At 41.6% G+C, this 23,445-nt stretch overlaps 4 protein-coding genes and 1 non-coding gene across 6 annotated transcripts; 4 read left to right on the top strand and 1 right to left on the bottom strand.

Annotated features, from left to right (window-relative positions):
- The first annotated feature begins 1,408 nt into the window (after positions 1-1,408).
- Positions 1,409-2,670, top strand: LOC103997338 (transcription repressor MYB6). Its single transcript, XM_009418518.3, has 3 exons — positions 1,409-1,580; positions 1,668-1,797; positions 1,878-2,670. The coding sequence occupies exons 1-3, from the start codon at positions 1,445-1,447 to the stop codon at positions 2,401-2,403; spliced, it is 792 nt and encodes a 263-aa protein (XP_009416793.2). The 5' UTR covers positions 1,409-1,444; the 3' UTR covers positions 2,404-2,670.
- Positions 2,671-5,206: 2,536 nt separating this feature from the next.
- On the top strand, positions 5,207-8,119 carry LOC135648412 (uncharacterized). Of its 2 annotated transcripts, none has more exons than XM_065166088.1 (9): positions 5,207-5,438; positions 5,579-5,640; positions 5,726-5,787; positions 5,869-6,759; positions 6,877-6,928; positions 7,005-7,091; positions 7,174-7,266; positions 7,526-7,614; positions 7,691-8,119. In XM_065166088.1, the coding sequence occupies exons 1-9, from the start codon at positions 5,282-5,284 to the stop codon at positions 7,872-7,874; spliced, it is 1,677 nt and encodes a 558-aa protein (XP_065022160.1). In that variant the 5' UTR covers positions 5,207-5,281; the 3' UTR covers positions 7,875-8,119. The 2 variants fall into 2 exon arrangements, with proteins under 2 accessions (XP_065022160.1, XP_065022159.1); XM_065166087.1 differs by having other exon boundaries at positions 6,853-6,928.
- A 2,366-nt stretch (positions 8,120-10,485) lies between these two features.
- On the bottom strand, positions 10,486-13,408 carry LOC103997506 (transcription factor bHLH74-like). Its single transcript, XM_065166510.1, has 7 exons — positions 12,061-13,408; positions 11,739-11,972; positions 11,595-11,660; positions 11,436-11,504; positions 11,244-11,315; positions 10,919-11,062; positions 10,486-10,841 (listed from the first exon to the last, which is right to left on the bottom strand). The coding sequence occupies exons 1-7, from the start codon at positions 12,415-12,417 to the stop codon at positions 10,761-10,763; spliced, it is 1,023 nt and encodes a 340-aa protein (XP_065022582.1). The 5' UTR covers positions 12,418-13,408; the 3' UTR covers positions 10,486-10,760.
- A 3,371-nt stretch (positions 13,409-16,779) lies between these two features.
- Positions 16,780-16,853, top strand: TRNAE-UUC (transfer RNA glutamic acid (anticodon UUC)). Its single transcript has one exon. It is a non-coding gene; the product is annotated as a tRNA-Glu (tRNA).
- A 3,800-nt stretch (positions 16,854-20,653) lies between these two features.
- LOC135648792 (RING-H2 finger protein ATL65-like) lies at positions 20,654-23,218 on the top strand. The gene has a single exon (XM_065166741.1). It carries the CDS (start codon positions 21,383-21,385, stop codon positions 22,646-22,648), a length of 1,266 nt encoding a protein of 421 aa, XP_065022813.1. The 5' UTR covers positions 20,654-21,382; the 3' UTR covers positions 22,649-23,218.
- The last annotated feature ends 227 nt before the right edge of the window (positions 23,219-23,445 follow it).

Below are 23,445 nucleotides of genomic sequence, written 5' to 3'. Positions count from 1 at the left end.
TATCATTGCAAAGATCAGAAATTATATACATAGGACCGTCTCATAAAAGAGCTTCTGGAATAACTTATTCTTCGTGTGTTTCTGACTTGTCTGCCACCGGTTTTGTTGATGGGGAACAAACAGTGGGAGAAGACAACGCCTTGGATTGCGTGTGAGGATGACTACTGCTGCAGGTTGGTGTCGAGTAGGTTAAACAAGACGCCCATGTCAACCTCATTAAGCGCGGCATACAGTGTTTGCTAGCTGCTGCACTGCACTGCACTCGCTAAAGACGACGACGATGACATTCATGTCTCGTGTCATTGTTCATAATATTAGTATCAACAAGAAGAACAACATTCATACGATTACTAATAATTATTACACCAACACTGACTCTAACCTCTGAATGCTCTTTATTTATACGATTCTACCTTCAAAAGAAGAACAACTCCTTCCGATCCTCATCTTCCATCGTTTTAGCACTCACAAATCGAAGTTCTATACATGTTTTTGGACTCACAGTGTTGAGTTCTTATACTTCGCCGCCTGAGAAAGGGTTTCATGAAGTCGGACGTCAATAGCGGCTTATCGCCAAGAAGATTAGACGGGACGCGTCTCCCTTTATCTCCAAAAACAAATATATAAGTGTAAATACTTGTATACACAATATATAAATACATACATCCATGTAAAATGCACAAATCGGCCTGATATCGATATGACGATTGTAATAAGAGTCACAGAAGAGGTTATATCGATCTCTTCAAACCTCAATCATCTTTCATGCGCTAATTAACCATGCAGCTTTCGGTACATCATGGGGTGTGCATTCACTAAATTCCTAGAGCATGTGATTTCCATTGCTGACGAATCGAGTCCTTAGCAGCCCATATGGTAAATGCTTAGTTCCCAAGTGTTCACTGGAAGCAACTACACCGTGTCTTAATTTTCTACGAGCTCGTGCAGTATACAACGTAAACTGTACGCTACATGCCGTACTGCAGACAGCAGAAGAGGATGATGGCTGCACCAGAAAAAGGAATTAAGATTCTAACCCAAGAAGGACGAGCAGGGTTTCTTGTTGTCAGGAAAATATATCAGCATCAAAATCCAAGAAATACCAAACGTTTTAATTTTCTTTTCTTGTTGTGTAAATTAATCTGTATGTATTTGAATCAAATGGTAAAATATTCTAATATAATAACATATAGATTTACATTCATTAAGTAGAGAAAGTAATTTTCTCTACGTATTTGTCTTATTAATTATTTTTAAATTTATAATGAATTTTTCTTTATTTTTTGGATTAGAATTTTTATTTCTTTATTTATTTATACCAATTGGTCCCACCACTTTGGCGCATGAGCGGGGCCTACACAACGCTTACTTAATTCACTGCGTATGGACAAGCCATCATCTCGGGCCTGAGGACGAGGAGGCGGAGAAAGCCACAGCGGCCACCATGGGACGAGCCCCATGCTGTGACAAGGCCAACGTGAAGAAAGGACCATGGTCTCCCGACGAGGACGCCTTGCTCAGGTCCTACGTCGAGAAGCACGGCACCGGCGGCAACTGGATCACCCTCCCCCAAAAGATCGGTACGGTCTTGTCTCGATACCTTTTGCGGTTCCACATCGAACTCCTCGCTCCTACTCTTGACTTTTGTTCTGTGCCGCGAAAGGTAGGCCTCAAACGCTGCGGCAAGAGCTGCCGCCTCCGGTGGCTGAACTACCTCCGACCCGACATAAAGCACGGAGGGTTCTCCGAAGACGAGGATAACCTGATCTGCAGCCTCTACATCAGCATCGGTAGCAGGTCATGACCGCGAGTCTTTTGATCTTTAGATCATCATATATAATTAGCGTCCTGATTATAGTTTTCTTGTGGAATCGCAGGTGGTCGATCATTGCTGCACATTTGCCTGGACGGACCGACAACGATATCAAGAACTACTGGAACACGAAGCTGAAGAAGAAGCTTTTCGGCAAGCAGCGCACCGACCGTCGGCAGTGCCGAAGCATCGGTAGCGCGAAGCAAGAATCCGACAGATTCGACTACGGAGGCCTTGGCATCGTCATCGATGGTGTGGGCCAGAATGATTTCTGGACTTCGACAAGCATCAGAGAGCTGCACGGCGAGGTTGGAGAGAGGTCTTCTAGCGATGGAGTGAGCTACCAGAGTCCTCTTGTTGCTCCTTCATCGCCGCTCCCGCAGCCTCTCCGTGAGGACTCTGCTTCGTTGGCGTCCTCCTCGCTGCCGGGCGTTTCAACTGATCTCGACGAACTGTTCCAGTTCGATTTGGTCAAGCTCGAAGGATTGGATTTCTTCAATGGATTTGAAGGCTTGAAGAACTCGAATGAGGTGAGCCCTTTGGTGTGCCCGAGTGTAGTCCAGGCTCACAATGAAGTGCTACAGTGGTAGCCATTGGAAGAACCAGTGCAACCGGGCGTGTGGTGATGGTTTATGTACCTTCCTTGTACGACTTCTGTAGATCTGAAGCATCTGTGGAGGTGTTGAACATTCTTGTAGGAACCCTAAATAAACTTACTCCGAGAGAGAGAGAGAGAGAGAGAGAGAGAGAGAGATCGTTGCTTTCTTTGTGATTTCCCAAACTTATTGGTTTGTCATTTATCCCCTCTTTGGATTCTGTGTTTTTGGATTGTGAGAAATGAATGCATGATTTGTTTACACTTTCTGCAACTCTCACACCAATAATTCTCTAATCATTTTTGTTCAGAGTATCAATTGCATTCCTCTCCTTCTCGATGCATGTTGTTGTCAGAACAAAACATGTTTCGTGTTTTAACCATGTATGGATGGAAGTTATATCATGTGATAGAAGGGATTAGGATCAAATCCTATTAGATGAGGTGGGCAATTCATAGAAACATGGTGACAAGGCCTTGTCCTAAAGTTCTTTATTGCTCTGCTTCCAAGTCACCAAATTAGATTAGGATCTTTGGACTTTGGCATAACCAGTACATCACCACACTGACTTCCTTCTATTCATCAACATTGTACTTGCAATGTGGCCAATCATGCCAAAGAAGTTTCAAAACTGCAGGCTAAAATTTCGGCAACCAAACAACTAATGCATAGAATTTTCAGCTGTAGGCTTATCTATTTGAGAAAACAAAACAATCCCTTTGTCCAAATAATTTTCTTTTGCCATCACATAAACAGTCTGTGAGCTAAGAGGAGCTGCCAATGTGTATCAGTTGTACTTCAGCTTGAATTTATTAGCTATTTCCTGCTAAAAAAAAGTGTTTCTTCCTCAGGACAAACTGTAACTCTGATAGCTCTACTGTAACTTTTGTCATATAAAGCTTGTAGATGTTTTATAATGGTCAAATTACTAGGTTCTATAAAATAATTGAATTCAGAATACTATTATTCTACATTAATGAAACTGATGTGAAAAAAAGGAAAGGACATGAATAGGCTGTCAGATGAAAATAAGGTTAATCCACTGATAAGAAATTTGGTGAGACTATTGATGCTTTAATCTGGCAGTTGTTTGGTTAATAGATGCCTAATTGTTGAAATGCTTGGACACAGTTTAGACTGGCACACATGTTTCAGCATCTTCCTGCAAATGATCAGAACATCTTAAGAGTTGGATGACCTGTTATCCTCTATTAGGTTCAGTCACATCTCAATTAAGAACCAACTACTCTGCATCTAACTCTTTCCAACCATGGACACAGCTCAACAACCTACACTTCTACAACATTTGAGTCAAATCCTTTTGTCACTAATAATGAATGCATATGTTCCACAGTTCTTTGGAAAGTCATGGCTTCCATCAAATGCTGGCTAATGCATTATTGTCATGAAAAGATATAATGCACAAGGAAGACAGACTATTTTTTTTTCTTTCTGGAGGAATATTATATGATTCACCTATGAGTCACTGGCTATTAGTTATGTTTATGCATATGCTGAAAGTACATTTTGATTAGTAAAAACTGAGATGAATACTTTGGGAATTTATTTCAAGAGTAGTGAAATGAGATTTCAAGATGAAACCTGACAACATATGCCCATTGATATGCTTTGTCTTAGTTCACAAGGCAAGTCTGCTATCCCCTAAAGAGAACAATAATGGCAGAGGGAATTATTCCAACACAGTGAGCAAGTCATTTTCTGAATCTGGTTGGTCCAAAATCACATCTTGTTTTCGAAGACAGCTATGCTAGATTGATATGTTAAAGGGAAAGGGTTCAGGAGAACCCTGTTCTCAAAAGTTCAGAAAAGAAAACCTAATTGCAAAGGTCTTATTCAGTAGAAAATATCATTGTGTCATCAGTGACACCACCCAAAGTGAGAAGGTGTTGACTTGCTTGATCATCTTTTCCATACCACTCCATTTATCAAATGCCTAGGATCCATGCCTATGATTGAGAAACATAGTTGAGCTTATCCTTAAGCCACTTGCTACCATTTCAATTTAGTGAATCAAAAACCATTGGAGTTGCATATGACAGACAATAAACTGCATCTCTCCTGTTAAAATGTAAATAATCATTATATTAATAATACATCATGTGATCTCCATTTGTTGCATACCACAAGAATTCTGACAGAGATATGTTGTAAGTTTCATGACTTGCTTGAAAGCCCAGAGATGGAAGTTCTGCAAACATGAATCTCTCTCTATATATGAAGTCATATGGACAGCTTTTTGTTTTTAGTACTTCTTGGATATTCTTGAATTGCATTTATATTATGTAATTATTCACCATCAGTGGATGACCAAACAAGTGAGATCAATATTATCCTTATATAATAACTGTAATAAATTCTTTCAAACAAAAAAAGATCTTTTTTTTTTTTGTCACCGTATAAAAAATTTGATAGATTCCAAAAGATGTTTCTCTGTTTATATCAACTAAGTTGAAGATGATATATTTAGGATCATCATAGTCTTTCTATCTGTGTATGAAGTTCCTATGGTAGATTTAAGTTTTGTTCAAATATTAATACACCATCTATTTTCTATGCATTAATTCCATTTATTAAGGGCACCAAATAAACAACCGTCCGATCTGTTCGGAAGACATCATCTTTTAGATCCAACGTCTCTAAAGGGTCCGCACAACAGTTATACGCGGAACTCCGTTCCTTGTTTACTTTAGCGCCGCTCCAACGGCTAGTTTCGAAGGAAGGGAGATTTAAAATGAAGACCCAATTGCAGTTCATCTCAACCCAAAAAGCCCGTCACGAATCGACGCATCTCGTCCTCTCTTCCAACGATCCCTTTGTCTCGCGTCTTCATCTTGTTCTTGCGAGATTGGAGATGGAGAAGCTCCGGTTGGATCTGATGAAGGAAGCAGAAGCCGTCTGCACTGAGGACGACGAACTGTACGAGGAGATCGAGGCCCCCAAGTTCGTCGATTTCACCGTCCCCGACCGATTCCGGCCGGACGACCGCTCCTGGTTCTGCACCCGCGTCGGTGAGCGCTTTCTTGCTCTTTTGCAGTCTGCAAAGCTTCAATCTTTGGTTGATTTTGGATGCTGCTACGCTTCCATTCCCGAATCAGATTTCGTTGTAGAAGGAATTCGACTCGAGTGAGTGTGATGGTTTATGTTTCAGGTTGTGATCAGACTCACGAGGAAGTTGATCCTGAAGCTCTGTACAGAACCTTTCTGCTTCGGGTTTGTGATTCTTGTTTGCGTTCCTTGTCTTCCCCTTTTATTGCTTTGTGGTTCTTCTTTTAGACCATTTCGACGAATGAAGCAGGTCATGGCGGCAAGAAGCCCCAATGTGCGACATCGAAAAGCATTAGGTCGACCAGCTTCAAGGTATGGATACGTCCATCTCATTGTGTGTGTGTGTTTCTCATGCTTCTTTGAACGGAAGTCTATGAGGTAATTCTCTTTCAGTTTAATCCCGAGATGTCCTCAATCTGCTCCCGCAAAGTCCTCCAAGAGTAGGATTACGAGATTGAGCACTATGATTGCAGTCCCAGAAAGCACGGCAAAGTCAAAACTGAAGGACCATCCAATCTCGAGCTTGAGATCAACCCCAAGCCGAGACAAGGCAAAACCGCAGCATTGCCCGATGAAGGAGGCATTAACAGAGCCAAGAAGGCAAAGGTGTCTCACCAACCGAGAGGGATTTCGGAGCGTGAGGCATCAAAAGGAACCAGTTCCTGTGGTGAAGAATAAGGCCGTGGTGAGGTCTCTATTTGACGATACAACCAAGGAAAGGCCTCTGAGGACGACTACTCCATCCAAGTCCACTGCTCCCCCTGTATCAGAGGATCGTCCCGAGACGAGAAAGCTTAAAGTAGGCAGTCGTATGAAGAACGTGCCCAGCAGGTATCTCTGCATACCGAAAACTCCAATGAGTTCTAAGAGAGCTGAAGATTCTGCAAAGAGTTTGAATAGAGCTAAAGAAACTAAAGTTAGTACAAAGTTGAAAACCGAGCCCTCTTCGAAGATATGTGATCCGTCAGAGCATCAAGAAATCAGCCGTGACGGCTCAAGTGACATGGAAACTGATGGAAAATTGAGCAACCTCTGTGTCGCAGCAACTAATGTTGAAGAGCCTCTTCCATCTCTGGTTGCGGGATTAGAGTCTCTGCAATTAGCTAAAGCGGACTCCACAAGCTTGCATAGCTCAACAATGGAGAATTGCGAGAAAGTTACAGAGAATGAGGTTCCTCTGCCTCATGCTTCCAGCAAAAGATCAGCTAGCGAGGCAGGAAATGAAGAAAATTCTACTGAGTTGGATGATAATAAGGAAAATGCTTCAGACACCAACAAAGGAAGGTATTGGCAAATCTATTTGATTTATTTACCTTTCGATGCTACTCTTTTTACTGGAAAGATTTTACTTGTACTTTTACTGGCAAACGATGATAGAGTTCTGAATTCAAATGCCAAAAGGGATGCGAGCGAGGACTTTAAGTCTGCAGCTAGTGAGAATGTTCCCCCAAAGGCATGTTATGATTGAGCATAACTATCCGAATTAATTTTTCATCATGATCACAAATAAGGGTTGTTCATTTATACAGGTACTTCGACCTCAAATCAACTCCTCTGATAGAGTAGGAAAGCATAAGAGAACGACAAACCCGAAGCCTTTTAGACTTAGAATTGATGTGAGTTTGTCATGCATCTCGAGCTTTATTTACAGTCAGATATGTATACAATTTACTTGAGTGTGCCTGTTTGCTGCACCAGGAAAGGGGAATTCTTAAGGAAGCAAATCAGGAGAGAAGGCTTCGGATTGAAGCTCAAGCTCAGAAGCAAGCTGAATCGACTCTCAGAACGAAGGTTGGTAGCATTTCTTGTTTGTGCATTTTGCCTTCCCATAGAAAAACCAGTACAATCAGAAGCTCAGCTGATCATTTACATAGGCAGCACCTAAATGACAACCCACTTTATTGGAACAAAGTAGTGTTGAATCATATTTCATGGATCCTGCGACCTTCATGCTAAGTTGATATTTGCAATCCATCATATTTTTAAGGCCAAACAAAGTTCAAGAACATGAAGTTCACTTCTAATAAGTAGTGTGTTTCAACCAATGCAGGCATTAGTTGGCAAAGAGAAAATAGCCGAAAAACCTCAGAGCAGGCTTCTCAAGGTGGCATCATCGAAGCAAACACTCGAGGATGGAAGGTTCTAACCATCTCTTCTAAATAGGGACTCTTACATGTCTACAATGTGAACTCTTACCCTTCTTTCCTGCATGTAGTGTGACAGCACTGAGGAAAGCACCAGTTTCACAAACAGGAAGAGAAAACTGCAAGACCACAAGTCCTGCAGTCACGACGTTGAAGGGGAAAAGGCCAGCAGCAACAGTCGCAAGAGAGCCAAACTTCCACAGGATCCATCTACCAAAGGGTTGCTCCAAAAGGGTAGAGGTACAGCAGAGCTGATGAACTCGGTTCCACCTTCATTCCTTTATTGAATGAATTTTTCATCTGTGCCTAAAGCTCCCAGCATGTTTCGTTCAATTGTTCCATTGAATTCTTTAGTGTGTAAAATGTGAAAGGTCCACTGGAATTTCCATTTCTTTTTTGTTTCAAGCATCCATCCAAATAGGACCCAAATCTAATTTGACATGAAGGATTTATGGCCTTCTCCTTCCAAGAACAGCATTTCTTAATGGAATAAAGGGATCAAACAGCATCGGACTAATCTGCTTGTCTATAATGCAGATTTATTGCCCACTTAATTTCATATATTATTGCTGTTATTGTTATTAGAATTTTAACGTTGGCAGTAAAAAGGGAATCTTACCGTTGGATGGGAAAGGTGCGGATCTCAAATGCATCTGTCCGACTTCGCACGCATCTAAAAGCAAGGAGGTGGCCGTTATATTGTTTCTTCCACAGAATAGACAGCAGCGGCGCGTTCATTACAGTGTCCCAAAAGCTAACGGCTAGTTTTCCTACCATTTTAAGTACTAAATAGAGGACTCCATTTCACCAAAATCATACACGGTATATATGTTTCTATTTGTCACGATAAATTAAAATTTAATATACTTATATGATAAGTCTATTTGCCATTGGTACTAAATTGTAGACTTACGAGGAATTGTCTGCTTTAGATGGTGGGCATACCTGTATAATTTTGTCCATTCGAAATTCGTAAACTTCAAAAGACATCTCTAAGGATAAGAATAATCTAACGAACTTATAAATTCTTGGTTCTCTTACTTCTCTAAGATTAAATGTTTTTATCAGTGCTTTCTCTCTAAGAGAGTTAAGAGCTCAGAACCTTCCTTCTAGCATCAGTTTGATCGATCATTCGTGTGATGGACTTATGAGAAATTATCTGCTTTGGGTGGTGAGCGTACCCCATACGATTTTATCCTCTTAAAACTCGTGAATTTTAAAATATATATATTTTAAAATTATATATTTTGTAAATATAATCTTTACAAAATTAGACTTAAAATACATATTTATCATTTTAATTAATTGATTAGCAATATTGACATTAAAACTCTACTACGAGTCAATTATTAAGATATTTAAATGGTTAAATTAACCATAGACGTTGCAAAGTTGGAGTCTGAGCCAAACAAAGGAATCCGAGAGAGAGCATCGGACTTGCATTCCCTCTTATGTAAACTGCTTCAGGCATAAGCTTGTCCTCATCTCAATGGTATCTATGTGTACTTTTCTACTTCCTCCTCTTTTAGGGGCATCTCATTCCTCTTGGTGGGTCTCTCAACCTTGTCGGCGAGCAGATACGAGTCACAAGATATGGAGAATGTACAATGACAATGTCATCATATGATCTTTACGTCAGGTTGATGTCCTTCCCAAAGTGCTCTATGTGGAAGTGCATATAGTTCCACTCGGAGCTTGTTATGGGATTTCAATTACAGTTCAATATTGTTTTTCAGGTCAGTAATAATTACTAAGTATGTTTTGTAATTAATTATTCTTAATAATTTGATCCATATATTTTTAAAAATTATATTATGATTTATATATTTATGAAAGCGAAATATTTAATCTTATTTCTTCTCACGTTATCAACTCTGCTAACGAAAATATTACATATATTATCACGTATAAAAGTTGACGTTAAAAGTAGATTAAAAAATAATTTCGTAGTATTATTCTCATCGTCCAAAAGAAAAAAATCAAGAGAGAAAGAGAGAAATTTTGTTGGGAAACAAAGTGAAACAGTGTTATTTAATTGCTCTACATTTTCTCTTTTTATTTTTGGAGGTTTTGTTGGAAAATAAAACAATGGGTGGAAAAGATTTTTTTCTCTTTGTCCTCTCATCTCATCCTCGACTTTTATAGAACCGTTGATTTCTTGACTATTGCTTTCACATAAGTTACATAAGAAAAAATTAATATCAATGAGAATAGCATTATGAAATTATCTTTTTAATCTTATTTTAATGTTATTTTTTTATGTGATAGCACATATGGTATTGACGACGGTAGAGCCGTCGATGACATGAGAAGAAACAAGATTAAATATTTCATTTTTATAAGTATAGAAATTTGATTGTAACTTTTAAAAGTATAAGGATCAGAATATTATATATAGATAACTACAAGAGATAATTTATAATTATTTTTTTTTTTAATATCGGCTCTCTAAAACTAGCCACCATCATTGTATTATTACCTCAGAAGCTTTTGTGTCCCGAAAGAACTACCAGCACAAACTATGAGATTCAAACATCACAGACCAGTGAAGAAACCAGAATCTTTGCTTTCTGTTTTGTAAATATGACTCATATGTTAAGTTTCCAGGTTCTGAGACTGGCTTTAATCACATTTATTTGGTGCTGGGTAAATAAATTGTGATGAACTTTCACTGTGGAGAGATTTTGGCACCAAATTTTAGTACTGGTGGAAGAGCCAAATGAAATGGTGCAGCCACCAGCAAAGACCTTTCCCTGTCATAAATGAACCAGGCATGCTAACAAAGCACCCAAGTGAGCAGAAGATACCAATCATGAAAGCATATAGCCATAGTCATGTTTAAAGATTATGTAATAATTCAGTCCTCTATTCTTGAAACAATAATTCATTAAAAACCAATAAACAGTTTCTGCAAAATCCAACACAATTTCCTTTTTCACATACCAAACAACAAATACATCACCAGAGACTTGCTTTCCTCAGCCCAGCAACTATCTAACTCTGACTATACATGAAGCAAGTGTCATGTTTTCTGTAAGAATTCCTGATACCAGTAGACATACCCATATAAAAAGCAGAAAAGCATCTTATTACTTTCTTCCATGAATCATTCAGCACTCTGTCTGGATGCACTCCATTTATCTATTGGGTTCTGGATGGGGGATCTGAATTGAAGTGCATATGGAGAACATTGTGGAGCTCAGCATCCCACAGAATTGATGCCTTTCCATGGAGAAAGTGTATCAGAAGAGCTAATTGAAGAGGCGTAATTGACGATGCCGAACAAGGTTCCAACTTACCTGAGCCATGGAGGGAATCTGAGAGATGCTAGTCCCTGAATTGTGTGCAAGTGGGTAGATCATTCCTGTCGGTGTGCTTCCCCATCCATTAGACTGGTAGGTGCTTAATCTTGAACAGTACCCAGGAGCAGCTGGACTTCCACACTTTCGAGTGAAGTACCAATTGATGTAAGCAATGAAACAAGCAGGTGATCATGTTCCCCGAGCAATAAACAACACCAAGTGCAGGTGAAAGAACAGAAACAAATTATATGTTCTGCTGAAGTTGGGGACAAAAAGGTCACCAGAAAACAAAACCATTACCATCAGAGTACAGTAGTCTTACATCTTTCAGAAGACTCTGCTCCACATTCAAATTAATTTCTGGATGAACCGCTGCAAGCTTCATCGACAGGAACTATGACAACAAGCGCGGTCGAACAATCATGAATATGTAAAAGAGCTTACGTAAAGGAGCTTTTGCACAAGAATCATCGTTGGCGACGATTCAAGATTGGAAGATCGTTTGAATGCATACCTCAACTTGCTGTTGGAGTGACTTGACATAGTTGATAATTTCATCAAGCATTACTGCTTTACCAGTAATCTACAACAGTATTCGAGCACTGAAGCCACTCAAAAAGAATTCATGGCAACCAAATATGGAGTTAATAAAGCATTAAAAGACGGTTGTTACCTTACCGCACCCTGGAACAAGATTTTGAAGAAACCTCATCCTTTCACTAATCCTTTCCCTACGAACCTGCAAGTTACTGAAGTAAATTTAGATACAGAGTGTCAAAGAGTGCATGGAAATATGTTTATTTCGATCGATGCTAACTCTTTCTGCAAGACTGTGACTATTTGTGGCTTGACCCCGCTTGGCTCGAGAGCGAACATGATCTTCTTTGGTCACACCAACAATCTGGTGGGACTCCTCGGCAAGTTTAGCATCGAGATTATAGGAGTTGGCATCTACATTTTGCTCATAGTCATATTCCTTGCTCTCATCTTTCTTAGTTGCACTATTTACAATGTCAACTGGAACATCTTTGTGCCATTCAGTATTGGCATTCTGAATAGAAATCATGGAAAACTATTAGCTGATATAGCATCAGATGAGCTAAGAAAGGTAACAGTGAAAATAAAAGGTTTTATCTTACTTGAGTTGCATCAAATGAGGATTGTGGACTTAGAGCAAACCAATCCGACATCTCCTTCCTTCTCTTCTGTGTACACCTGCTCCTGGTTTGATGCTCACTGCTTGCAGCAGATGGAGTCCGGATGGAACCAAGCATGTCAGGGAGCTTCTCAGTGCCAAAGGATGAACACCTTGCAATTTGCTCAGTCCCATCATGAGAAGCACCGATCTCTGTGGTCTCTGGGACACCTCCATGAGAGAAAACACCAGCTGTCTCTTTCAGCCATACATTTTGATCCAGTGATGAAAAGGGACCCCAGTCAGTATCAAGAAAATCTTCAGCAGCATTTTCCAGTGCAGAAGCTTCGTTTCTGTACATCTTCAATCGCTCACCACCTCCTTCTCCTCCTCCTCAGACTGCTGGGCTGAACCAGAGCATACCACGACCTCTCATTACTCGGATATAGAGAATTGCCGGAGAAGCATAGACGGAGATAACCCAAGCGACCGAGAGGATCTTTACTAAAGAGAAAACTGAGGAGTTTGACCGGTCATTTCTTGCAGGAGTTAACAAGGAACAAATGAACTGGGCAGCCTTGTACCAACCAAGTTAAAAGCAAAAGGTGAACTCTGCAGCAGCAGCAGCAGCATCCTATACACAGACAAAGAGAAAAGAGAAGAACCATGTTGAGGCATATTATCAAACACCCAACAGCTGGAGATCTTTAGAGCCATGAAGGATTACATCCATTATTCTACCACAAAGTGCCCAAGAGACAACAAAGTTGGACCTTTCACCAGAACATAAAGGGGACAAAGAAGGAACGAATCCAATCAGTTTACAGCTAAGGCTTGCCAGTAAAAAAACCAAAGCCGATTCCTTTGCAGTGTTACTGCACCATCACTTTCTCTCATTCACCAAACCAAGCGTCAATCCCTTTGATGGTCATGGATAAACCAAAGGTTGAGGATTGAAGAGAAGAGCCTATCGTGTGAGTTCTGATCTCTGGAAAGCTCGGAGGATGAAAGAATCATATTTCTCCATGTTAAGACTACGGAAGATCACATCGATGAAATGGACCACAAATGAGAAGACTTTGTAGCCAAAAAAGATGGGTGACAAGATTACCTCTCTGGATCCTGTCTGAAAAGAGTCTATATGTTGAAATGCTTAAAGCATCATCAAGCTTTCCCAGATAGCAACAGAAATGGACAGTGCAAACTGGCTTGTGGTCCTATTGCAATTTGGAAACCATGAGAAAATTTCTGCAGACCTGCAGAAGCAAGTGCAAACAGTCTGAAGCAGAATCCCTCAGACAATGTGTATCACGTTGGATCTTAAATGCAGCACATTTCTCGAAGATGATTGTTGCAGATATATTAGATCCCGTCAGAACTAAGTCGATTAGATTTTCTTCGTAGCTGACTTAGTCAACCCGATCGTCACGAAGCCGCCGCAAGCTTCCGTCGGTACCAACGAGGAAAGCCCACCACTCGTTCGAGGAAATGCAAAGCACAGTTTATGACACTTCAATTTAGACCCCCTCAAACCCTACCCATGTCTCACCAATTCCAATAAGTGCTTCCCTGTTCTCCCTCTCCTTCGAGTTGTTGCGGAGTGCAGCACCATGTCCAAATGGATCACCTTTGTGTTCATTGCTTTCCTCCTGTACTTGTGTCTTTGTGCCATGGAGGGAGGCCAGAGCCGGTGGATCCGAAGGAGACCAGCCTTCAGGTACTGTTTTGGAAGGAGGAGATGAAGCTTAGCTTTTGGTGCCTTTGGTTTGACATGTTCTGTTTCTTGGCTGATGCAGGGTGTGGAGGAGGAGATGGCAGACAAGGTGGAAGGATGTGAAGCGAAGGGGTCGGCCGGGGGGGACGAATGCTTGATGAGGAGGGCCCTGGCCGCCCACGCCGACTACATCTACACCCAGGAAGCACCATCACGAGGGGATGACACCCTTCTGCTGCATGCCTTGGAATGTTATCGCGTGCATGTAAACATCAATCTTATAACGACCGATCCATCTTAAAATAGTAAATTCTGTATTTATCTCTCTAAATTAAAGTTTAAGAAACAAAATTATGAGTAACATTTATGTCTACATAAGTCTTTAATACAATTAGGACAATAAACTCGTAAAGTTTCAACTAATTATTTGGAATTTTGTTATATATATATAGTTATGTGTTTAATTAAGTTAAAAATATTTTTTTTAATTAAAGACTTTATACGTCTTCCTCTTACTCTTCATAATAACCATTTCACATCTTCTAATTATTACAGATCTTTTGAATATATGTTCATATTATATTAGATTATTTTTTTTAAATTTTATAATTATACTTAATTATTCATAAATAAATTTTTTCATATTTCTTAGGAATTTCACACATTTATTGTAACATTTTCATCTAAAATAATATAATTTTTTTCTCTATGTTATTCCTTAATCGTTCGATGCTTATATTGATAAAAAAAATATAAATTTAAAAAATATTTTATAAAATTTATTTCTAATCTTAAAGATACTCGGTTATCATATAAGACTCGTATCTTGTCATTTTATTCATCATGTTTTTATTCCGTTAATGATATCTATACTGATCTCTTTATCTTATTTAATAATTGATCAAAAATAACTAAAATTTTTTTACTTAATGAATTTTTTTGCTAATCCAACTTAATCATCTCCTTCTGTCTATAAATTTGTAATACTTTTCAAATTTGTTCATTGGACGTATGCTAATGGAAGTCTTGTAGAACTATTTAAATACAAAGCAACAATACAACCAACATGTTTGATTTGTTTGGTTTGTGGTTACAAGGTCAAAACATATGACTCATGCGACACAGACTAAGGCTTTAAAAGTACCAACATGTTTAGGAATTGCCAGTGCATTTCTATCTATTTGCACCACAATATGACTTCACGGGGTTTATCAAGTTTTCTAGATATCACTACGAAGATTAAAGTCAAATGATGTTTATCGATATAGTCCCTCCGTCGTTCAAACTAATAATCCGTAAGTGTAGACATGAATTATAAAAAAAATGATTCTTTTTCATTGTATTAAAGATAAGCTTTTATACTTAAACGTAAAAAAATAAAATATTATATAAAATATTTTACGAAAACATAATCTCTAATCCACCTCAATAATATCCTCATATAGTTTCTTGTGAGCAATGAGAGGGGGCAGCTCATCATATGACGACGTATCAGATGAATATTGACTAACAATATACTCTCGATCACCGGGCATCTCGATACGCTTCAGCTTGCTGCCGTGTCGGTCGTTCAGAATAACGTCGAAGGTTTCGCTTATGGAATCTTGGTAATCCATCCACTGATATCAATCTAACTTTTTGGATCCAAGTGTACCTCAGCTGCTGCTTCTTCTTCTTCTTCTTCCTTGAATGCTCTGCAGTTGGGCATGGGGAGTGATTTGGAGACACTCTGTGGCCAAGCCGTGGGTGCCGGGCAACTACACATACTAGGAATCTACATGCAGAGATCATGGATCATCACCTTAGTGACAGCCACGGCTCTGACACCCCTCTATGTGTTCACAGCGCCGATCTTGAAGCTGCTGCACCAGCCCGATGACACATCAGATGTCGCAGGCAGATTCCGCATCTGAGTGATCCCACAGCTATTTGCTTACGCTGTGAACTTCCCCCTGCAGAAGTTTTCTGAGTCCCAGAGAAGGGTGTGGGTGATGACTGTGATCGCTGGGGTGAACCTGGGCGTTCACATCCTCCTGAACTGGATCTTTGTGGTCGAGCTTGGTCATGGAGTGATAGCAGCAGCCATGGTTTCTCCCTGTAGGCATTCCAAAACCTTTCTGCCTCCGTGAAACTCTCAATTGCATCAGCTATAATGAATGCTATGGTTGGGTACTCTGCTAAAGGTCGAGGTTTAAGACTTGTCCAGGATCAACTCGGTTGCTTCGATCACAGCTTGGAGCTCCGGTACTACACTGCAGTGATCATTCTAGCGGGCTACTTGAGAAACCCAGATACGGAGATCGCTGCCATTTCTATCCGGTTTGCGGTTCTTCCTTGTCGCCTAAAATTGTTGAGATCTATTCAGGGACACCATCGAATTGTTTTGCCTTTTCTCTTCTTTTATATACTCAGTAGCTCTTCTATGTTCTAACGACAAAAATATGCTCATCGATCTTATCATCATCAATGTCACCATAGAGATTCAAAGGGATGTTAGTTGGAACATTGGTGCAAACTGTTGGGTGTTGATGCCGATTACAATCAGAACTAAATGGCAGAAAGAGGTATCTCTACATCATTGTCTTCACTGAGAGAGACTTCAAATGTCATTTGTGCAGGCTTGCAAAAGCAGAAGAGCCCGTCCTTCAAGAGCATGGCAAGAAAGAAGCAAGCCACAATCTTTAATTTAAATGCATGCATCGTTGGTGGTTATCCCCGCCATCCTTCAGGTGCTGATTAGCCACAAAAAGGGACTAACAAGAGATACCTGGAAATTCACCGAATCTCAGACCGAGTTAGAGATCAGAAGAGGGTGAAGTATGATTACCCGAGACGATTTCTATTGCTTGGAGTGCAAGTCGACGAGGATGATAAGAGGAAGGCGGAGGGGGACGGCCTTTTAGGGGGTTTACGTGGCTTGCCCTTCAAGAAAGGGGGCACGAGGAAGCAGTCAGTCGCAATGATAATTAAATAGTTCATATAGCAGATATGTTATCTTCAAACAACAAATCCATTGTCGTCTAGTCCGGTTAGGATACCTGGCTTTCACCCAGGCGACCCGGGTTCAAATCCCGGCAATGGAACATTTTCTTTTGCTAGCATTGACGTTTCTCGATATTTTATTTTATTTTCATACACCCCATTTAAATATGTGAAAAGAAAGAGATAATATTTTTATTAGATATCAATCAAAGATTTTGAGTATATGTTGTGTTTAATTTCTTGGCCGACATAAAAAGTTGGATGCGTAGTCGAACTTAAAAAGTCTGATCCGTTCGTGAATTATGGCACTCTTGAGATCGAACGATGAGCATAGAATTATTCTCTAATTTTGAGGGGCAGTGCGGGGGTGCCATCAAAGTGGAGGAGAATTATTCTCGAGCATCTATTTGACCGGAAAGCAGCAATGTGACTGAAACTATCACATACAGATAGAAGAATAAGGTTGTAGACTGTATATTAAAATGCTCGACATCATAGATCAACACATAGGTCTCGAGAATTTGTAGAACTAAGTTAAACGAGCATTCAAGTACATTAAGAAGAGATCCGGAAATTGCAGATAAATCTTTCCACATGGTTGCAAAGATTACCAAAGGAAAAGCAACCCTCCTCTCCATGAAATCCTCCAACTCTCCCACGAGTAACTGAAGCAAATTTAAGACAAAAAGGAAAATATTAGACCACGTAAAACAAGTGAACTATTGAGCATATCTTCTCTCCCAAAAACTTTATCAAGTAAGAAATGAACAAGGATACATGCTTCGAAATGCACATCGGTTAATTGTTATGCATTATTGAGCCAGCAAGATGATTAAGGTCTTAGTCACCAAAGGGTTTTCTCTACTTGCTGAGATAAAATTGTATGGATCCCACATTGATGGGAGTTTGGCGCACTGGATCATATATGTATATATTAAATGCATTGCAGCATCTCAACATGTAGATCGTCTTGTTAATTTAATTGATCCCATAACTCATATAAGCTTCAAGGTTAGATATAGATATGAATACATCATTTTAAACAGCACTCCTTCAAATACAGAGACAACACAACTAGATATACAAGCAATTTGTTTATGAAAATGTCAAAGATGCCCGTCTTGAGGCAAGGCAGGTCATGGATCGAATCCTCTAATTCTTTCTTCCCCTGCGTTGAAGATAAGGAAGCACAGATTCAAACACCAGTTAGTAATATGCATAACAAATGGAATTTCGAGGTTCGACCATACAAAGAGATCATATGTTACAGTGCAGTACCAATTGGTATATCATTTTTAGTGATACCAGATGGTATGCTTCGGTATGTAATGACCTCAGTAAACTCTGACAGTGGAATTTTTGGTCAAGAAGATAAGACATGGAGTTTATTTTCTTTCAAAGAACAATTATTCTGGACTCTTATGAACATAGGGTTGAAAAGTATGGAAAAGTACGAGAATTCCACTAGTGCTTTCTTAGTTACCAGATTCATCTTCTATCAGTCTTTATAGCATTCAACCATGTATCGATCGAAGACAACTTATATCTTCAAAAGATTAAAAATAAAAGATATTGCCAATCCCCTCGACACAATGATTGTAGAGCCTTGTTGGCTTTGAATTAGTGTTGTAACACATGCATAACCATGTCTTGAAAGAAGATTTGCCATGGTTACATTGCAAAGAGATCATACGTATATTATTTTTAGTGATACCAGATGGTAATGCTTCGGTATGTAATGACCTACAGTAAAATCTGACAGTGGAATGTTTGGTCAAGAAGATACAACATGGAGTTTATTTTCTTTCAAAGAGCAATTATTCTGGACTCTTATGAACATAGAGTTGAAAAGTATGGAAAAGTACCAGAATTCCACTAGTGCTTTCTTAGTTACCAGATTCATCTTCCTCTATCAGTCTTTATAGCATTCAACCATGTCTCGATCGAAGACAACTTATATCTTCAAAAGATTAAAAATAAAAGATATTGCCAATCCCCTCGACACAATGATTGTAGAGCCTTTTGGCTTTGAATTAGTGTCGTTACACATGCATAGCCATGTCTTGAAAGAAGATTTGCCATGGTTACATACGAAAAGCACAATTAGAAGAGCACATGTTATTTTCTAATGTATATACAACAAATAAAGACAAACGAGGAAAGTCAGCCCAAAGATAATGTGCAATAGTGCAGACAGAGGAGTGCAATTCTGCTCAACCCATTTTGTACCATTCGGAATTTCCCGGTTATAGTGTGAACCAGTTAATTTTCGACAATCCATATGCAGCACAGGACTTACTGCCCGGTAAGTCCTATGAGCCAGGCTTATCATCCCGGGGCACCCAAAATTACAATCCCTGGTGCAGAAGATCCAGCCCTTTTGTAAAGGCCGATTGCACTTCAAGTATAAAAGTGGTATAGATAAGGTCAATGCTTTCAGGGGTAGCAACAACAAATTCATGGACATCCTTGATCATGAAACAAACCTTCATGAAGCAACTAAGTGATAAAAGATGCCAGCAGCACACAAACAAGATGTAACAAGATGCAACTAAGTGAGAAAGAGGGAGGAATGAGATGTGGCAAAGAGATAGATATCAATCTCTGTCTATAGAACATATAAAATCGACTATTATGTAACAAAGATTTTCCCAGTTCAAAGAGGAGAAACGCTTACATGGATTTTAGACCTACATGATGGAGAAAAGCTCATCTTGTCAAACACAAATTCTTATTAAGACCTCAGAACTCTTTAGATGGGAATCCGAATAGCTATACAGCTTAGCAACCTATATATAATCAGATCAAGTCTTGTAAACACCAAATAGTGTTAAAGATGCCTCAAACACTCTCTATGGAGCTACTAAAATAACTACAAGAACAATCTAAAAAATACAAGCAGTTTGAAAAGTCTATCCTGTTCAAGTTTGTGATGGGGTAAGGATCCGAATAATAATATTGCCATGTGCTGGAATTGGACAATCTCCCTTTCTTAGTCCAAAGGGACTTTGTATGAGCCTAAAAGGGACCTCTACACACTGGACCGATGCTGGGCTCTTTCTTGCTGGAAAAGACGAATCATGATGCACACGGGCTATCCAAATCTGTACCTTGTTGAATCAACACGTATATGGTTCCATTTGATGTTCCAAGGCTTGATACAGCAGAATAAGCCTTGGCAAAGTTCAAGGCTGATGGAAGAGGTTCAAGGATCTGCAAGAGTGTGGCAAGGCCACATATTTATAGATTGACAATCTCGGAACTGATGGCCAAAAGGGTTAGTGTGTTTCTTGGCAAAGAATGATAAGGTATAGAATATTATACTTGTAATCACATCGAAAATGGGTAAGATTAAAATTGTGAGTATTCTACTATTAATTTTAGCTTAAGTAATTTGACCAATGATTTAAATAAGAATTAATAGGAATGATGAGGTAGCTCGAGTAAGCCCGGGTACTATGTTACGGCTAACTGATCATGCCATTCATAGATCACGGACAACAACATTAGCATATTGAAATCCAAAAAAAAAAATCCATTATAAAGCGATTAGAAGGGATCAAATCAAGACCACCAATCTCTCTGCCGATTCAAGAATGAAAAATCTTCAAACCAATTACGTTCCACTACGATTCATGATAGACGGGACCAAGAAGGGAAGAACCTGATGCGAGGGAAGAGAGGCCTTCAAAGTTCGAGCTGGAGCTCCTCCTTCTCCCGGGAAAGGTAATGGAGTACGTACGGAGTGACGCGGATGACGGCGATCCACGCGCCCATGATGGTGAGATGGGTCTTCAGCTTCTTGTACGCCGTGGCCTTGTCCGGCCGCCGGGGAAAACCTCCCAAGAACATCCTTTTCTTCTCTCCCTCCCTCGCCGCTCTCTCTCACTCACTCTCGAAAAACCCTAGCCGTCGATCTGAAGCCTCGCCGCTACTGTTGATGGGTAAATTGCGGAGACGGTTTATATAGGGCGCGACCAAGTCGCTAATGGGCTTGTTTGGGCCAAATATGAATGATGTATAACTCTACGTTGAAGAGAAGACTAATTAATACTGAAAGAATGTTAATAATAGGTGGATTATTTCTTTTATTTCTGCTATGTGTTTTAATTATTCTTTGAATTTTAGCAAATGAAGCACTTTGTTTTAGACTGGTAATTAATACTTTCGCCGCTAATGTTGAACTTAAAATACAAAGAAATTAGATCAAATTGTGTTACAAGATAAAGACGACAATAATATTGGGAAAAGCATTTATTGTTCAAATTAATAATAGATTTTTTTATCAGGGTAAAAAATGGTTATCGCGGGTTATACATACCAGTCACGTGCAGACCTCGTGATCGCTCGCAAGTATCTGAAGCCGCTTACGGAGGGAGGGCTACTGCTACTACGAAGCCGCCTTCGTCGAACCAAAGACTCGCGATACACGTCCGGTGTCCCTCGGGAACAACTACACCGTGCTCTCCGCATTAAATACGAACTCGAATTATGGTTCGATTCACCACATGTGATTACCCGTTACCCAGGACCAGGTTAAGTTATAAGACTCGTGCAGAAACATTTTCAATTAGAAACAGTGGCCAACCCACGCCTACGGTGGAAAATAAAGTTGAAGCGAGCCTCCGCGATGGCCTTCTTCCGCTGCTTTGTTCCGCTTCCTCCCACCGCCGAGATGACAACGATGGCGGCGCCGCCCATCGCACCGTCTGCGGCATACGAGTTCGCGTGGGGGCCGTCCCCAGTCACCACCGGCGGCAGCGAGCCAAACCTGCCACGGATCACTCCCGACTTCAGCCCACCGCTCATCGCGATGGTGGCCGTCGTCGGCACCGCCTTCCTCATCGTCCTCTACGCCCGGATCCTCTCTCGACAGTTCCGCCTCCTCCGCCGTCGCTGGCGCCGATGGCGCCGGCGACGGCGGCTTCTTCAGTCCACGGCCGCAGCGTCCGACCTGGAGTCCCCTCCGCCCTTCGGCGGCGCCGCGTCCTTCGGTTCATCCTCGGACTTGTTCCTCTCACCCTACGGCCTCGACGACGCGGCCATTAAGGCCCTGCCCGTGTCCCTCTTCTCACGGGCCAAGGCCAAGCAGCTGGCCGTCACGAACCGCGAGTGCGCGGTGTGCTTGTTGGAGTTCGAGGACGACGACACGCTCCGCACGCTGCCCCTGTGCGCACACGCCTTCCACATGGACTGCATCGACGTGTGGCTCCGCTCCCACGCTACCTGCCCCCTCTGTCGCGCCGCCGTGCTCCGCCACGAGGCTATTTTCGCCCCTATGCGCGCCGCCCGGATCCGCCCCAGTCTCGACGACATCCTCCTCGTGGACCCACCGCCGGACCCCGGCGGCGTGGCGATACTTCCGGACCCCGACCCGGACCCGGAGATTACACCTGCGGCAGCGTCCCCGCTTCACACCGAGGACCACTTCGGCCCGCGGGACTTCCTCCTTAAGCGCTCCTACTCGTTCGGCTTCGAGCGGAGCCTGGCCGCGGAGCGCATGGTGCTGGAAGCGTCGACGGCGTCGCCATGGCGGTACCGCCAGCACCGGGGGGGCTTCTGGAGCAAGCGCTGGCCATCGCCGTTCGGGGGATCCTACTCCGCGTCGCGAGCACCGCGCGTCTTCTCCTTCCGCTCCTACCGCGGCGCCGCAGCCGCCGCAACCCTGGCCAAGTCCCCGGCCTTCTTCAAGCGTCGCGGTTTCTTCCCACTCTCGTCGGAGCCGAGCGGGCGGCTGAGCACCGGCGCTGGACCATCATCTCGCCGGAGCCGATCGATGACGAGTCCATCCTCCCTCCTCCTGCGCCCGACGGCGTCATCCTCCCTGGCTTTCTCCTCGAGCCGGATCCGGTGCGGGGACCCGGAGGCGCTGTTGTCCCCGGACCGGTTGAAGTAATCGACGGTAGTCGGTGGTGGCGGTGACGGACAGAGAGAGAGAGAGAGAGAGGTGCTGGGATGAGGTGGAGCTCCTTAATGGCGGGTCGCATGCCTCAATTAAATGACCTGCCTGCCCGCTTTAATGACGAGTAAAAGAGTGAGAGAGAGAGAGAGAGAGAGAGAGAGTCTTTTCTTCCTTTCGAATATATATCCCCTCCCCCCTCTCTCTCTCTCTCTCTCTCTCTCTCTCCTCCGTGTCTGCTGTTCTCGCTGCGCGGCGGTTGGTTGGAAGCATTAATGTGGCTATTTCATCGAAGCAGTCGATGGAGGAGGAAGGGGGTGGTGGTGGATGGAAATGAAGTACCGGGAAAGGCGGAAGCGGAGACGTGGGGGAGGACGTGGCTGGCACGTTCCATTCGGCCCATGTAGAACAGGGTAGGCCTTCGCCTCACCCGTCTCTCTCACCCGCCCTGCGACTCCATGACACGCCGTGAGTTATCCATCGTTCCTCCTCTTGTAGTTTCTGTTTCTGGGTGTTGTGCTGTTGCGACAGTTGGACATAAAATAAATAGTTGGAATTTAATTTCAAGGATAGCTGCTACGCATCCTTTTCCTTCATTTCTACATCACACTTAATTTGGCCGAAAAGATGGGAGGACGTAAAACATAATAAAATATAATATCTTAATTAAATGTCCTTTTGAGTCCAAATCGCTCGGAGGTTTATGCCATTTTCTTTCCTTACCAATTTGACAGGAAAAAATAAATGTTATGTTAATTTAAGAACCAATTCCTTAATTATAACTAAATACATAA

The sequence above is a fragment of the Musa acuminata genome, chromosome BXJ3-9 (genome assembly GCF_036884655.1).
Source record: "Musa acuminata AAA Group cultivar baxijiao chromosome BXJ3-9, Cavendish_Baxijiao_AAA, whole genome shotgun sequence".
Taxonomy (NCBI): Eukaryota; Viridiplantae; Streptophyta; class Magnoliopsida; order Zingiberales; family Musaceae; genus Musa; species Musa acuminata.
This window is presented reverse-complemented; position numbering and strand designations above follow the sequence as displayed.

Excerpts from the sequence above, each read along its gene's own strand:
- LOC103997506 (XM_065166510.1), bottom strand. The coding sequence starts at position 12,417 with ATGTACAGAAACGAAGCTTCTGCACTGGAAAATGCTGCTGAAGATTTT. Across the intron at positions 11,505-11,594 it reads TTGTTCCAGGGTGCGGTAAG|ATTACTGGTAAAGCAGTAAT; the intron begins GTAACAACCGTC and ends ATACTGTTGTAG. Across the intron at positions 11,316-11,435 it reads CACTCCAACAGCAAGTTGAG|TTCCTGTCGATGAAGCTTGC; the intron begins GTATGCATTCAA and ends TTGTTGTCATAG.
- LOC135648792 (XM_065166741.1), top strand. The coding sequence starts at position 21,383 with ATGGCCTTCTTCCGCTGCTTTGTTCCGCTTCCTCCCACCGCCGAGATG.
- LOC103997338 (XM_009418518.3), top strand. The coding sequence starts at position 1,445 with ATGGGACGAGCCCCATGCTGTGACAAGGCCAACGTGAAGAAAGGACCA. Across the intron at positions 1,581-1,667 it reads CACCCTCCCCCAAAAGATCG|GCCTCAAACGCTGCGGCAAG; the intron begins GTACGGTCTTGT and ends CGCGAAAGGTAG. Across the intron at positions 1,798-1,877 it reads TACATCAGCATCGGTAGCAG|GTGGTCGATCATTGCTGCAC; the intron begins GTCATGACCGCG and ends GTGGAATCGCAG.
- LOC135648412 (XM_065166087.1), top strand. The coding sequence starts at position 5,282 with ATGGAGAAGCTCCGGTTGGATCTGATGAAGGAAGCAGAAGCCGTCTGC. Across the intron at positions 5,641-5,725 it reads ACAGAACCTTTCTGCTTCGG|GTCATGGCGGCAAGAAGCCC; the intron begins GTTTGTGATTCT and ends CGAATGAAGCAG. Across the intron at positions 7,092-7,173 it reads CTTTTAGACTTAGAATTGAT|GAAAGGGGAATTCTTAAGGA; the intron begins GTGAGTTTGTCA and ends TTGCTGCACCAG.